At 38.3% G+C, this 16,742-nt stretch overlaps 1 protein-coding gene across 1 annotated transcript; it reads left to right on the top strand.

The window, feature by feature from the left end:
- Positions 1–12,302: 12,302 nt before the first annotated feature.
- Positions 12,303–15,390, top strand: LOC139721233 (uncharacterized). Its single transcript, XM_071632555.1, has 3 exons — positions 12,303–12,414; positions 14,174–14,304; positions 15,175–15,390. The coding sequence occupies exons 1-3, from the start codon at positions 12,303–12,305 to the stop codon at positions 15,388–15,390; spliced, it is 459 nt and encodes a 152-aa protein (XP_071488656.1).
- Positions 15,391–16,742: the final 1,352 nt, after the last annotated feature.

Below are 16,742 nucleotides of genomic sequence, written 5' to 3'. Positions count from 1 at the left end.
GTAGAATGAAGACAGCAATATCAAACAAACGCACAAACGCACACTTTTTGAACAAACAAACACACTGAATACAAACAAACGCACATAATGCAAACACAGCAACGAACGATATTTGAGATGAAATTGTATAAGTCAAGGTCCTTTAACTTGTTTAAAGCCATCAGTCACTGCCTGCGTGGAACCATGTGCGTGAGAGAAAAGTACCATAAGTTTGTTTTTTTTTTCTTGAGCCAATCCAATGTTTGCAGATTTCCCACATGGTTTCTGTTACATCAGTCTGTTATCTCTGTTCAGACCTCCCATGTCTGAGCACATATTTGTAGAGTATCAGCAACAGCTTAATACACTTACGACACTCCCTTGTTGGTAGAAATTGAATAAGAATCAGCAAGCATTACGTCTGTTACAGTCAAGTCAAACGCCGCGAGTAGGATGCATGATTAAGTGTATAGAGCGCGATGGCTCGGGATACTAGTAGATGTTAGTAACAGCAAGATCATTAATTCGCTTTTACCATTGGCAATAATCAGTACTTTACAAAATGTCACTATGTTGCTTTAAAACAGTTCGCGTGAGACAGGTTTAAAAGCGTCTCTTCTTTATTAAAGGAAAGATAAACCCCAAGAGCAATGTAGATTGAGTGAAAGCAGCAACATTAGTAGAACACATCAGTGAAAGTTTGAAGAAAATCGGACAATCGATGCAAAAGTTATGAATTTTTAAAGTTTTGGTGTTGGAACCGCTGGACGAGGAGACTACTAGAGGTTATGACGTATGAGTAGACAACAATACGAAGAAAATATAAAGAAAATTCTACAAAAATCCATTTTTCATGAAAATTACAAATTCCATCAACTTGATATTGACATTATGTTAAGGGTAGCAATTATTCCCCCTGCTTTCTGAAAGCGGTTGGTCCATTGCTCTTTCATAATTCTAGAAAAGTGAATTTTTGTTGAATTTCCTTTATATTTTCTTTGTATTGTTGTCCACTCATACGTCATATCCTCTAGTAGTTTCCTAATCCAGCGGTTCCAACACCAAAACTTTAAAAATTCATAACTTTTGCATCGATTGTCCAATTTTCCTCAAACTTTCACTGATGCGTTCTACTAATGTTGCTGCTTTCACTCAATCCACATTGCTCTTTGGGCTTACCTTCCCTTTAAGTCTATACATCATTGTGGATAAATGCTTTGTAATATGTCATTTCATATCGTGACACGAGGAAGAACAGCCGTGTTGGCTGAATTATGTGCCGTGCAGAAATAAATGAAATGAAATTAAATTAAATCACATGGGATCTTTACAGCAAATGGTTACCATGGCAACCTAAACACTTGCCGACTTGTCAAACAACGTCCTTAATACCTCGCAAAATGATTTCACTTCGTAGCAGTTTTATCATGATATGGACAGTGCATAGGTCGTCACCGTATACGACAGGAACAACCCCAAGGTTGGAGCATTGATACCGAATTACGATGTGACCCTGTATCACACAACCTTGAAAAAGTCACCAGATAAACATTTTTAGTTAAGAGCGGATACTAACAAAATAGACTTTCCAAACATATCTATAATGGAAAGAAAGTACACGCTCTGGAAAAGTGTTTATTGAGAAAAGAGGCTTAAAAGTTTGGGGTCTGGTCAAGTGTGTAATTTCACCCAGCTGTGCTCTCTGCAATGAATGGAATAAAGAATAGGATATAAAACTATATAACCACTATGAAGGGATTTTTAGACTAAACAGAAAGTTTGCACATCATTAAAAGCCCATTCTATTCATGACCGTTAACTTCCAACGCAAGGAGTATCATGCTTTCAAACGTTATAGAGTTGAAAGGGAATAGTGTTTTAAGGTACGTCAGACCGAAACAAAGTATTCTAGAATAAAAATGCAAAAAGCAACTTCCCATTTGTTTCATGATTCAAAACTTACGATATATATTAAAGAAGATTTGCTCTTTCAGAAAGCGTACAAAACTAAAATTTGGCTAGGTTTGCCCTTTTCACCTGTTTTGAGTCCTCACGGAAAATAAGGACGTGTGGCTTTTTGTTGGTTTTGTGATGCACAGTCGCAACAAATCGTAGCACACATTCTTGTTATATCAATTTCAATTTTCAATTTTGGTTTTATCATAAAAACACCAAGTAAAAGCCCGAAAACTAACCGTATTTGGTTTACATCAAACTTGATGACAAAATGAATAATTCAACTTTACATAGCAGGGAGACACAAAGGAAAATAAAACAAACGAACACTTTACACAACAACTGATTCATATTGAACCCCCCCCCCCCCAAAAAAAAAAAAGCCACATCTTTAATTACATTATCATAAAAACTGATACTACCCATTCTAACAACAAAGACAAAACATTAGCAGAATGGAGTGAAATACATTTAATCTAGTGCTCCTTTTTTGACATAATTATAACGTCTGCGTTATCCCGTGAAAGAATAATAGATGTAACTGAATTTCTCCGTCGTATTTGACAATTGGTGACGACAGTAAATTTGTTAGAATTAAAGATAAAGATTAGAGAGAAACTATAGACACATGAAAGATTATGGAATGAAAATATCATCACAGGAAAAGGAGTGCCTCCAGAACTTTTTGAAAGGATTTAGAGGGGACAAAGATGCATAACAGAAACCAGTTGATTCTGCTTGATTTCTTGTTGCCGGATTTAAATTCAGTTATGGCTTACAATTCCTATCGACAGACCACTGGCGTAGCCAGGGGGGGGGGGGGGGGGGGGGCGATGGGGGCGGTCGCCCCCCCTAAGATTTGGACCGGGGATTTGGGAGGCGGAAAAAAAAATGCGTGTATACTGTATGCATGCACATAAAGCGGGTCTCCTTTGCAACCTTTCATCAAATAAGATATTTTTTTTTGAATATTTCACTCAAAGTGTGCACCAGATCGTTGAATTTCAATTCAAAATATGCAAAATCTCTCGTGCTTGGGAGGGGGTATCCCCCTCCCAAACCCTCCCCCTCTGTGCCTCTTTCCCTAGCTAAGTATACACTTTTTAGATTTACAAAAAATTCTGAATAATTCTGAGTGCACAAGACTTACCACTTATATTCCGAAAACTGAAGGTTCCCTCATGTATAAGGGGAATTTCCCCTTTTAATCGACCCTTTCCTCCCTCAGCCCCCCCCCCCATCAGTTTTTTTTTTTTTTTTTTTTTTGGTGATTTCCCAAATGTTGAGTCCATCAAATATGCGTATACGAGATATCTCAATTTCAACCTTAAAAAGATAAAAGCTCCATCGGAAGGGAAGGGTGGAGATAACACTCGCCCACGCCTTCTCCCTGCTCGCCCCCCCCCCCCCACCCCGCCATGCAAAGAAGTAGACGGTGGCTATACCCAGATCGCTTTATTTCAATTCTAAAAACGCAAAAGCTCCGCGAGCGGGAGGAGGAATCCCCCTTCCCTTAAGCTCTACCTCACTAGACTTTATACATACGCACAGATGGTGCACATTCGGAATAAGAGCTAAATTTCGTGATTTTAACACTTCGATGAAAAAGTATTGCACCAAAAATTTGCACCAGATCGCTGAATTTCAGGTCTGAAAACGCAAAATCACCTTCGTGTGGGAGGGGATATGCCCCTATCTACACCCTCGTGTGCATGCTTTTTCTGTTTGATTGCTGAACAGACAGCGTTCATGATATTCAGTGTAAGAATTAATACAAGAAGACTAGTGTATTTAAATCATACCATTTTATAGGCAATTGTTCAATAATAATCTACACTAAAATATACTGCAACCTTAAACAAGTGGGACTGTTTCAACTCTTTAAAACACGCAAAAACATGCATTAAATTGCACCATTTGCAACATCAAAATGCAAAAAGTTCTCACCGTGGGAGGGGGGACACCCCCCTCCCACACCCTCCCCTACCCCCTCGCTCGCTCCGCTCGCTCGGGTTCAGTCGCGTTCATTATTCAGTGAAAAGAATTAATACAAGAAGTGTATCTAAATTATACCATTTTATAGGCAAATTGTTCAATAATAATCTGTACTAAAATATACTGCTACCTTAAACAAGTGGGACTGTTTCACGTCGATAAAACGCGCAAAAACATGCATCAAATTGCACTATTTGCAACATCAAAATGCAAAAAGTTCTTACCGTGGGAGGGGGGATACCCCCCTCCCACACCCTCCCCTACCCCCTCGCTCGCTCCGCTCGCTCGGGTTCAGTCGCGTTCATAATATTCAGTGAAAAGAATTAATACAAGAAGTGTATCTAAATTATACCATTTTATAGGCAAATTGTTCAATAATAATCTACACTAAAATAAACTGCTACCATAAACAAGTGGGACTGTTTCACGTCGATAAAACGCGCAAAAACATGCATCAAACTGCACTATTTGCATCATCAAAATGCAAAAAGTTCTTACTGTGGGAGGGGGGATACCCCCCTCCCACACCCTCCCCTACCCCCTCTTGCTCCGCTCGCTCGGGTTCAGTCGCGTTCATAATATTCAGTGAAAAGAATTAATACAAGAAGTGTATCTAAATTATATCATTTTATAGGCAAATTGTTCAATAATAATCTACATCAAAATAAACTGCTACCATAAACAAGTGGGACTGTTTCACGTCGATAAAACGCGCAAAAACATGCATCAAATTGCACCATTTGCAACATCAAAATGCAAAAAGTTCTTACTGTGGGAGGGGGACACCCCCCTCCCACACCCTCCCCTACCCCCTCTCTCGCTCCGCTCGCTCGGGTTCAGTCGCGTTCATAATATTCAGTGAAAAGAATTAATACAAGAAGTGTGTCTAAATTATACCATTTTATAGGCAAATTGTTCAATGATAATCTACATCAAAATAAACTGCTATACCATAAACAAGTGGGACTGTTTCACGTCGATAAAACGCGCAAAAACATGCATCAAATTGCACCATTTGCAACATCAAAATGCAAAAAGTTCTTACTGTGGGAGGGGGGACACCCCCCTCCCACACGCTCTCCTCCCCCCTCGCTCACTCCGCTCGCTCGGGTTCAGTCGCATTCATGATATTCAGTGAAAAGAATTAATACAAGAAGTGTATCTAAATTATACCATTTTATAGGCAAATTGTTCAATAATAACCTACATCAAAATAAACTGCTACCATAAACAAGTGGGACTGTTTCACGTCGATAAAACGCGCAAAAACATGCATCAAATTGCACCATTTACAACATCCAAATGCAAAAAGTTCTTACCGTGGGAGGGGGGACACCCCCCTCCCAAACCCTCCCCCCCCCCCCCTCGCTCGCTCCGCTCGCTCGGGCTCGGTCGCTTCGCTCCCTCGCAGATTAACCGCCCCCCCCTAAGATGAAATCCTGGCTACGCCGTTGCGACAGACGTCTGCAGTAACCATTTGATAGTGATAGTAAATGAATCTTTGGTTACCAAACGTGATGAACATCTCCCAGAAACTATAGATCTTTGAAAGGAAAGAACCGCAAGGTCTATGATAATCATGGGCTATACTCCGGTATTTCGTATTATCACGACTGATAAAAGGGCTGGCAAATGAATCATTAAGTCTACATATTGTGGAGAAATCCAGTGGCGGATCCAGAGGGCGCAACGGGCGCGCGCCCCTCTTAATTTTTTTTTTTTGTTTAGACAAAAGAAATAAAAAGAATAAAATGGGGGGGGGGGGGGTGGCGCGTGTGCCCCCTTTAATTTTGTAAAGGCGCCTCTCCTGTACGGAATTCCTGGATCCGTCCCTGAAATCCATCATGTTTCTTATATTGATATTGTAATGGATTGTTACTCAAATGATCTACACGAAATTGCGTAACCAGTATTTCTATCTTCTGAACACAATTTCACAGGACAGTAACTGTTGTTAGAAATCAATCAATCAATGAGTTTTGTAAAGAAATAGGTAGATAACAAATTACTGTTTAGCACTGTTTAGTGCTGTGAGTTACGTTATTAAACATTCATCGAGATTGAAACATATTCTTGATAATGTCAGTTTGAATGCACTCTATGCAAAATGTATTTTTGTGTACTTTTGTATAAATGTTTCGGAACGAGCAAAGAATGATAAAAGTAATGAAATACTTACAGATTTAACATTGATTTATATAGTCCCTGCTGGCCGATGAAAATTTCCCTACCGATTTTCGGTCACACAGATCTCAGGTGCATGCTCTCTCGAGGAAACGCCGTGGCCGTAGCAGAAGGTGTTTTCTCACAGTGTGACCTTCAAAGCTCAGTGATACGTTCTACTGTCATGTCCAATGCCTTCCGGAAGATAACGCAAATATACCACGAATTCAAGACCTAATACGGCACGTATGTGCACCCTTTTCTGAATCAGCCCCAGTACACTGCTACAGGAGATGTTTTGCGGCGAGTAAATCATTAATGAAACGCCCTCAACGTAACATATTATGCAGACATCGTTAATCGGAGCGTGAAATGAGGATGTCAAGCTCAATCATTGGACAAAATGATAGAGTAAATAGAGTAAGAAGTAAGTGCTAATGTGACCGTTTGTCGAAGCCAGTAACGTGTGTCATATTAATCATTATGCAATTTCCCTTTTGTTCATGCACTTTCTTTCATGTTCGAATGGTGTTATTTGATATGACAATGCAATATAGTGCGATATTTTTTCGGGGGGATCAATATTTACTGAGTAAAGTGCGAGTTTGGTCTATTTTCTTTTTCTTTGTGTTTCCGCGCTGTAAAGTTGAATTAATTATTTTGTTGTCAGATTTGATGCAAACCAAATGAATATACAGTTAGTCCTCGGACTTTTATTTTGGAATTGAATTGAATTAGAGGAGGGGGGGGGGGTAGACAGAACTATAGTGATTGATTAAGAGTTTGTCGATTATTTTGTTTGCCTCTCATGAAAAGCAACGAAATTCAGCCCATCGAAAATTCATCTTTAGTTCAGAAAATACCCATTTGGCGTCCTCATACTGACAGTGCGGGAAACGCCACCACCGATGTGTTACTCGCATCCTTGTCTATAAAGCACTTTATGTTGGCCTTTTCGGTGACTTGAAAAGCAAGGAAAGGGATTCAAGAGTCACGACATCCAACCCTGTACTTTCGCTGCAGCCTCCAGAAATATTAATCAAGCACGTTCCCATGTGACTTCTAAATAATTATGACCTGAACTATTGGATTAAACTCGCTCCTGTCGTGATCTCTGCAAAGGTGGCGACGGATGCCCACGAATACCGACAATAGAAAAGTTACACAGAGCCGAAAGTGAGTTATACGATGAAACAAAGAAAACGAAAACATGACGAGTGAAATTTCTTCACTATTAATCATGTACATGATGAATAATGTCATTAGGTAATGTCATTCCCATTACGGTCTTTTATTTATTTATTCATTTTTTTTTGACCTGCCTTACTAATTGCCGAATATGTATGCGCGAGTGTGTTGCGCGTGATCCGCGAATAATTTGCTTTTCCTGTTGGTTATAAGGTCGGTCAGTATGAATGGTTCCAAATTGAAATACATGTATAAAACGTTCAATATCAATGTATAGCTTCATGAAGTTTCATGAAAGCTTCGAATAGCCTACACAATATTTATTGTAAAGACATGGAAAGAAATAAAACTTTCCAGAACTTTTTTTAATCACAAAGTGAAAGTTTTCCTGCGTATGGAACGAAATCTGCCAAATAATGTTAAATGATATCATAGTTTCGCCTATCCCGGAAACTGCGACTCTGCCCAGTCCAAGCGCGGATGTTTGCAAGTTCATTTAGCGTTCAAAATAAGTAAATGTATATGAAGCATTATTATGAGTATATATATGACATTGCTGTGTGTAAACACTTCAAGGGGAAGGGAATTTCTTCTGAGAGCTCCATTCTGAGAGAAGAAGAAAGTAAATAATCTTTTCCAGGATAATATTCATTTTATCTGTCTGATGAGAAAGTGATTGAGTTCAATTCTTAGCAAGTGGCAATACATTTCAATGTCCTCGTGTCTTTTTTTTTTTCAAATCTCTTAAGCGGCTGTAATATTCAAACAGTTAAGGTTTTCTCTTTTGTACTACGATTTATGGCATCGGTAAGTAATTGAGTGTACATTAATGTTTCGTTAATATAACACTGATGTTATTCATATAAATTGTATATCAATGTTCACAGTTTATTTGTTTTCATACAGACTATACAATTTTCTTCTTATAACTATATATTCATGTACTTGTATATAATCAAAAGTATAGGGTCATGAGGAAAACCTCTTTTACTCATGTCACTCTAATGTTATACACTTCACAAATGACAGAACAAATAAACGAATGCATGAATATATATATATATATATACATAATATATGTATATACATAAACATATACATATACATATTACATATACATATACATATACATACACAATATATACACATACATATACATATATATACAAATATACATATACCAAAAAAGAAATCCTGATAAAATTTATAGTTCAATGACTGCGGTATTCCCTGCTGATCTGATACGAATATCAGTTCTGTCAAGCATATTCCCATATACCAATTATGATATCAATACAGAGTTATGAGTGCTCCTCCATGGGGGAAAATAATGTGCTGCATTACTGTAATTTGATCATACCGGTCATTATCTCACGAACGCCTCATCGCTTTCATTTCAATCATAAACTTTAAACCTGATATCCCTTTCGTCTCATTGATGATGGAAAGCACTGCATGCGTCGAAGCTCTTCCATATCATTTTTTCTTCAAAGTATAATCTCTGTAATCTGATTCAAAATCATCGAACCTTTTATCGACAAGATTGTAACGCTGCCTCTTGAATTAAAAAAGCAGATACATTATAACTGATTAAAGCCTGGTATATCGAGAGTGAAAAGTCAGTGAACATACACATTGACATTATCAGTTTCATATTGTTCAGACGTTGAAACATATCATTCTATTATGAATATCATGACTGCAAAATACAAGACAATGTAATAGAAATTTTTAAATGCAGTTATAGTGATGCAATCCAGAAGATGACAATTCCATTGAGGGAATTGGAGTATTTTTTTTTCATTATGCCACTGTATTCCTGACAAAGGTTATCGTGCTAAGTATGATTATCAATTGATGTATAAGAATTGGACTTTTGTCTGTTCTGCTGGAAAATCAAATACAATCGAATTATTAAATAGAAAAAACACCAAAACATAAATCCGCCAAATGCATGTCGAGTAAAGAACTTCATCCGCAGATGGCGCTTGTTATATCCACTTGAATGTCCCTGCCTGCATGGTCAAATTCAGCTAAGACAACGCACGGATTGTTATAAATAAGCAGAGAGAAATTGATCAGGGATATAGGGAACTTCATTACTAGTGCGTTGGTATCGTAATGGTATATGAAAATTTGACATCGCTAATGGGAAAAATGTACCATTATATAGCTAATACCGTATAAGTATCAACGTACAATCCCTATATCCTAGTATCGTCATTGATGAGCAAATGGTGGCCTGTACCGTAATCCAAAACAATTTCGAAGGCCTTTGCCATAATGCTGATATGGCTCTGAGATCATTTTTTTCTTTTTCGGCTGTCCCAACCCAATTATCAACCGATTTAATTCATGCATTTATTGTAAATCATATAAAAAGGCTCCTGACCTATACTGCTGAAAATCAAGTTTAAATTTAACTTGTCGAAGACAAAACGACATGATAGAGACCCCTCTGGAATAGAGACCCGGCCATGTGAACAAAACCATCATTGGCATAACAGAGATGAAGTGCCCGTGTCGAAATATATACTAAATGTATATACATAAAGCGAGTTTTTGATTATTTTATCCGCATCTCATCTGCTTACTCTTCTATAACTGCAATTTTACAGGACACTTTTTATCCCGTATGACGTAAGATTTTCTGGACACCCTGGCGTCCTAAACCAATCATGAGATTAATTCCCCTTTTCTTCTTGCTGTTATTTCGGCGGTGATTTTGATGCTGTTACTCACTCGCACATAGAGCCCCAACCGACATCCATTACTCAAAACTAGACGGCGATTGCTCGTAATGAATTCATCAGATGATGAAGCAAAGTAATTGATGTGATGTGATGAGGACCGGTTTATAGCGTTTCTGCCGTCGCTGCAATCAATGCGAAGTGAGGCGTAATTATCATAGGCATATACCTAACATTACCTGCTAAGCGCACTTAGCTATTCATGTTGATTTAAGCCCATACACAACATCTCCTTGTCACCCAGGCATGATTATGACACCTCAAAATGATGACGTTAAGATATTGTATACATGGACTCTTTGGAGAACAGTGCTCGATTAAGAATCGAACCGAAGACCAGCCCGGCGTGTTAGAATGCGACAAAGCATATCCTAAAGCTAATCAAGTAGTGCTGTTGTTTTTATTGCCTTTTGTTCTGTATACCGAGATGAAATAACAAGGTTCTTAACAAAAACAATAGATATTCCTTCGGCCAAAAGTCTGATCTATTTACGTTGGACTGGCGCTGCATGAGACAACGACCTGTGAGGCCTGTTGGTGATGTGTACTCTTTTTTTTTTGAGGGGGGGGGGGCATGGGAGGGGTAATGCTCTATATTCCAGTATTTGAACTTAATTACGTGACTGCTATCAATTTGTGATATAGGTTAGGCTATAGAAGAATGGCTCAGAAAAAAAGACCAGGCCCTAATCAGGCCTACATCTCAGTGATGCACTAAACTGAAAAGAGCAGGCCTAGTATTCAATCAGTGCTGTGACAAAAAAAAAGAAGAAGAAGAAAGCAAAATCAATCTACATGTCAGCACGCAAAAGAAAAAGATGGGCCCTAGCAAATAGGCCTAGATTGCCATTGTTATTGTTGTTGCTCTTTTTCTTGGGGGGGGGGGGGAGTGTCTAATCTTATTACCGGTAGAGGCCTACATTACTGAACACACTTCCCGAGTGATTACAGGGAGACATCAATGGCCCATTTGTCCTCAGATATTTTGTCAGTCGCTACATAAATTGTCACCGTTTCATTCTCTATTGATGGTGCATTGCTCAAAGAAAGAAAGTCGAACAGCTTGTACAAACTTTTAATACAAATATATAGGCCCTAATATAGATTAAATATTTTTGATAATAAAAAATCAAAACATCTGAAGCATAGGCCTACACACATACACCCTGTACATACAAGGGAAACGCATGACCACTGAATATAACTGAGAAGAAGGGGAATGAACTAGAGCTTTTCATTTCACTAAGTTCATATCTTCATCTGATATGAATCGGCATGTCGAAATAAACCTCGCGCTGGTTTTTCCCGATGCATTCAGTTTGCGATACGCCTACATTTCATTACGTGTTCGGTGATGAGCTTCCAATATACATGTTTTTTCTAATGCTCTACGAAATAATAATAAACATGTTTGCCCCCCCCCCCCCCGCCTGCAGACGGGCCTAAAATAAACCCCCATTCTGCGCCCCTTGTCGATGTGCGATTCTCGCTCTCGTGCATCAGACACCTTGCGTATTGTGTTTGGTACATGCTGCGGAGGTCGATCTAGAATGCATGCTGATGACGACGATGGTTGCAAAATACCGCACAGTAGCTCTCAGTGTGTGTGTGTGTGCATGGTGCATATATATGAGTACTGCTGTGCGCCTTTACGTGCACGTGTGCGTATGGGAACGATGTGCTGTGGCCCTATGAAAGGTTGCGCGACGTGTGTAAAACGGGTCGATGTATGCAGTAATAAACTCGCCTAAAGCTACAAGAATGTTATGAAGACCTTGATGATGCTGTACAAGACATCGCTCTTTTACAGCTTTTTCATCGCTACCATATAATTTGTGTGGAATGCCTCTAGCACAGGTAAGGTACAGACTTCATTTCTCGTACAATGTGTAACGTTAAATCTAGCAGATTTAACCAACAAGTAAGTTACAAGTTAGTCCGCTCGGACTACGGTGCTTCTTGTCTTGCTTAGGAAATATTCGACATCTTACAAGAAGTAGAATCCTCTTCAGAAAATTCATCATCATAAAGAGAGTTCAGGCCCAGGGTACAGTTTTGTATGTAGAATCTGAAACACGTTTGTTAGAGAGAGGGAGAGAAAGTAAGAGAGCAATAAAACATTGTTTAAATACGTAGACACTCTAGTCTATCTATAATTATGACAACAGACTGGGAATCTAATCTTTCATATTTTTGTTTTGTGATGCTCGCCTTTTCTTGTATGTCTTAGATGACTAAGTAAGATGGCCGCCTAGCAGAAAGAACACGCTCATGATGACTGCGCTTTTTATCATGCTGATTGTGTGGCTACGGCTTTCAAGAGCCAATGCAGATTCAGTTGATGGATCTGAAGCAACGGCATACCTAGAGACTGGGAGTGACAGTAAGAAAACATGCATGAAACTTCGTAAATTATTCACATTTACAATACTAGGCACACATTCAGATATAACTCATAACTCAATGAACTGTAGTAGACCCCTGCCCTAGTCTAGAGACCAAATGCTAACATTCAGTTAATGATGATGATCATCATCATATCAATAATGATAATAATGATAAATAATGAAAATAACACTTGTGTCTCGTGCTTGATACTTGTGTTTCTAAGTGCAATAATATGCAAAAATATTAGTAGGATAAGAGGATAGATCTATTAAAACCTAATTTAAGGCATAATTTACCATTTGCAGATGAGACGAAAAACCCAGCATTAGTGCTTCAAAATAGCTCTAGAAGTCTCCCTAATCAATGTTAAGTATTGTTAAATTTACATTGTATATACAAAATGTAAACAATAATCAAAATTGAAATTAAAATGATTCCAGGCTAAACCCTCTACACAGTTATGGTTCATTGAGAAAACAGTGATATATATTCTACTAGGCTTTATTGCAAACTTTTTATATGGTAACGTTAGGATGCAGTAGCGGATGCGGGGGGGGGGGGGGGGGGGGGGGAGGGCGCTAGAGGCACACCCCCCCCCCTTTAAAACCGGAAGTGGCACCAGAAATATTAGTTGCGCCCCCTCCCCCTTTACAGAATTTCTGGATGTTTTGTGGTACAACTGACCTACACATGCATCAAATGTGATATCTTGAACATCTTTTAAATCACTGCTCCCATGGTAAACAGGACCTTTAAGACTCTTGAATGGCTCTCAATGAATCTTTCTGCAGTGCTTGAGCTTTGTTGACACGTTCTTGTCTCGTCTCATCTCGTTTGTACTACACCAACCGACGCTGTACACTTTGCACACTTACTGAACTTTAAAATTGTATTTCAGACAAACAAGAATTAAAAGTACATCAATTTTATTTGCACATTTCATTTTAATCCTTATTGGTTGGAATGATGTTGTGATTCAAGGGTTGGTTTAGTCTGGTTACTGGTCCAGTTCTGGCATTTCGTTTGAGATGATTTATATTTGATGGGATTAAAATATGAGTTTCTTAGTAAGTTAGTGTTAGCCTGGCAATAGCACGGCATCTTTGGAGGGAGTCCCACGTTAGATCTTCCAGCATGGCTTTGACCTGCCATAAACAAGAATTCTGATATTCTTTGTAGCTTTATGTTTTGGAGCAACTGTCCCTGTACCAAATACTAAATATAAGCAATCTCAGATTACTAGGAAAGTGTGAATAGAGCCTTGAAGTTGCTTGCATATATGTCTTTCATTTTCATGACTGGATGTGGATGCCAACACATTGTCAAGGGAAGGCAGTAAGAATTGCTTGCAGTGATTTCACTTGGGTAACTATAACTTATCAAAAAGCTGCAGGCTCAAATTGATATTTGTTTAAATTTGGAAATAGAAGTATTTCTACATTAATCTAAATTGATTTGGCTAACCAAAAGGGTGTTACTGTTAGACTGAGAGACCTTGTACCATGCCCCCCCCCCCAAAAAAAAAACCCAACAAAACAAAACAAAATGAGCATCATGATGCAATTATTAAGAATAATATGACTCATACACAGACCATATTTTTGATCACAGGTCTTCTATCTATGTGAGGGATATTTACCAGATTAGCACCTCATTGTTATAACTTTACTGACTCTGTTCATTGTAACAGCAAGCAGACAGAGTACAAGTGACAATGGCATTTCTCCCAAGTTTCTTCCATGCCTCATTTTCAGATGCATCCTACAATTTCTCCTGCTACGAGTGTCGTGGGACTGTTGGGGAGGTGACTAACTGTGGGGAGAGTCTAACCATGGAGGAAGACATTGTCCAGATTGCCACAGTCCCATGCAATCACGTTTGTACGGTAAATTGCTCACAATCTCTTCCATACTTTAGATGACTTGATAGCCAGTATCAAAGGTCATACAGTGCAAAATGTCGTATATTACTGTTTTATGTATTTTTGCAATGTTTCTCTGCTGGGCTAATTTCTTTGAACTTCAAAAATTTGTAACTTTTAAGATGAGAGTATTTTTGTACATATTTGATATTGTATTTTGATAACAGAGCAAATTATCCAGTCATTTCAGTCAGGTAAGTAACATAACATGTTTTGAGACTCACACTTACTAGGTACATGCTTTCACCTCTAAAGTTTCCTAACATCAGCATCAGAACTGTATTTAGGATGAGAAATGGGTGTACAGTCAACCTCGCCTATTAAAGTTGAATCTATATGCACAGCAGAAATAGCTTCAACTTAGAGAAAAATTTGACGTATGTGGGATTAAAACCAATAAAATATAAAGAGAAGAGGACTTGACAAGACCTTTGACTTGGGCGATTATTCGACTTATGCGAGGTCGACTTAAGCAAGGTTAATTGTATATTCATATCTTAAGCAGATATGCCAAGCATTGCCATTTCTAAAACTTCAGATTTCTTGACATTTTAGTGACTTGTGCAGTGCTTCAATTAAGACTCACATACTGTAACTCAAATTGATAATGTAGAGGTTCTCAAAATTATGAATGGATGAATCACTAACTTGACCTGGGAACTGGAAAATTTAATCACAGAGGAGGTTTCCAAAACTAATCCATTGTTAATACTAGTATCTCCATGGATGTGTTGTTTCAGCAAAACAAAGAAACAAATGAAAACAAATCGTAATTTTGTGTCCCAACAAATTCTTAGACTAAATTCAGATTCTCTTTTGGTGAATATCAAACAGAAAGCAGTCAGCTACAAGATAGACCAGAAGATTTATGTCACTCGGAACTGCTCACAGTCATGCGATCCAGGCTGTGCCATGGCGGCAGGGACTGGCACTTGTTGGTACTGCTGCACCAGCGAACTGTGCAATGGTGCCAGTGCGATTGCGAGCTGGGACGGCAGCTTCCTGCTAATAGGAATGTGGTCGATGTCAAAGGCATACCAGCTCTTCTAGGGTCGCAAGCATCTTCGGAGCTCAGTTGTGACATGGTCGCCCTCGTAAACACACCAGCTAATACCTTTCCCAGCAAACTGATCTCCAATGTAATGCTGCTGATGTAGTCACTCTAAGCCAGCTGATCAACAGCCTTTATCCTTCTGGACTATACCTCACTGTGATGACATAGCCATTCAACTTACGATATGCTGATCCAGCAAAGGTGAAATGCTTTCTAAAGTTATGTTGTTCCTGTACAGTTACTGAAAATTGTATTCCAGAATTTTGTATCAATTTCCATTTGTACCAGCACTTTTGTAGTAAACTACAAGTACATTGTATTACCCGTTTTTTACATCATGTAGGTCAAGATAGTTAACTTGACTTAGGATCGTAATGATTTAACAAGAATGTGAGTGTGATGTTTGTAAAAATGTTGATGATAAAAATTACTAATCATTGTAAACCTGGTATTTCCTTTACAATTACTCTTGAAGCTTAGTTTTCATGGCTAAGTCAGAAGCATGAAACGATACTTTTAAACTTGCAATTTAGAAAGAAAAAGAAAAAGATATAGCCTAGTAATTGTGTATTACAATGGCATGTTACCTTACCATTTGGCTAGTTCAAGTAAGATTAAATTCCATCCATTTGTACAAAACTGAAATATTGAACACCAAAATGCATTCAGATTCCTTTTGTTTCCATGAACATGCTCAAAAGAAGAAGAAAGAAGCTAAATGTTATGTTTATGACAGATGTGGATTTATAGTATATACTACAGATATTTCCTTGGTATGTGTGTGCATGAAGGACTGGCAGTTTGTTGATACTAAGGTTTTCTTAATACAAATGTAAACCTTGTCCCTCTTCCAATTTTTTGGTCAAGTTTTACATAGTGTTGATGTGTTGTATCATACCATAAACTATCTTTCTGCAAATATAGTCATGTTTCAAAGAGGGAAAACATGGTAATCGGTGTAAATAACAAATTGTGGTACTCTAGTTCAAAGTTCACCAAACCTTATTCCGATGGAATGCCATTATCTTTGCTCATGTTTCCACCAAAACTTATTACAATACAACTAACCATAATTGTTCTAATTGTTCTTTGGGGTTGGAGACTCAAATACCAAGATTTTGTGATCTTTATAATGAGGCACATAATATTGTTTTTGTCTGTAAATGGAAACTAGCTTTGGCAGGACATGTAAGAAAATGTGTCCGCTGGTGGAGCTGTTTGTTAGAACTTGCACTCAGTGTACTTGATTAGTGGACCTCCTGTAATCTGCATACGTGGTTGGGAACACTTTCATGGTTTCTTTGAAAAGAATGAAATTTGAAAGTTGTGTAACACTTAGATGTTATCA

This window comes from Diadema antillarum, unplaced genomic scaffold (genome assembly GCF_040938485.1).
Source record: "Diadema antillarum isolate AM-2024a unplaced genomic scaffold, OU_Dant_1.0 scf00000140, whole genome shotgun sequence".
In the NCBI taxonomy this organism is placed as follows: Eukaryota; Metazoa; Echinodermata; class Echinoidea; order Diadematoida; family Diadematidae; genus Diadema; species Diadema antillarum.
The sequence above is the reverse complement of the archived record's forward strand: the minus strand, read 5'-3'. Positions and strand labels throughout refer to the sequence as shown.

Coding starts and splice junctions, on each gene's coding strand:
- LOC139721233 (XM_071632555.1), top strand. CDS start 12,303: ATGATGACTGCGCTTTTTATCATGCTGATTGTGTGGCTACGGCTTTCA. Junction 12,415..14,173: donor CCTAGAGACTGGGAGTGACA/GTAAGAAAACAT, acceptor CCTCATTTTCAG/ATGCATCCTACAATTTCTCC. Junction 14,305..15,174: donor CATGCAATCACGTTTGTACG/GTAAATTGCTCA, acceptor AATATCAAACAG/AAAGCAGTCAGCTACAAGAT.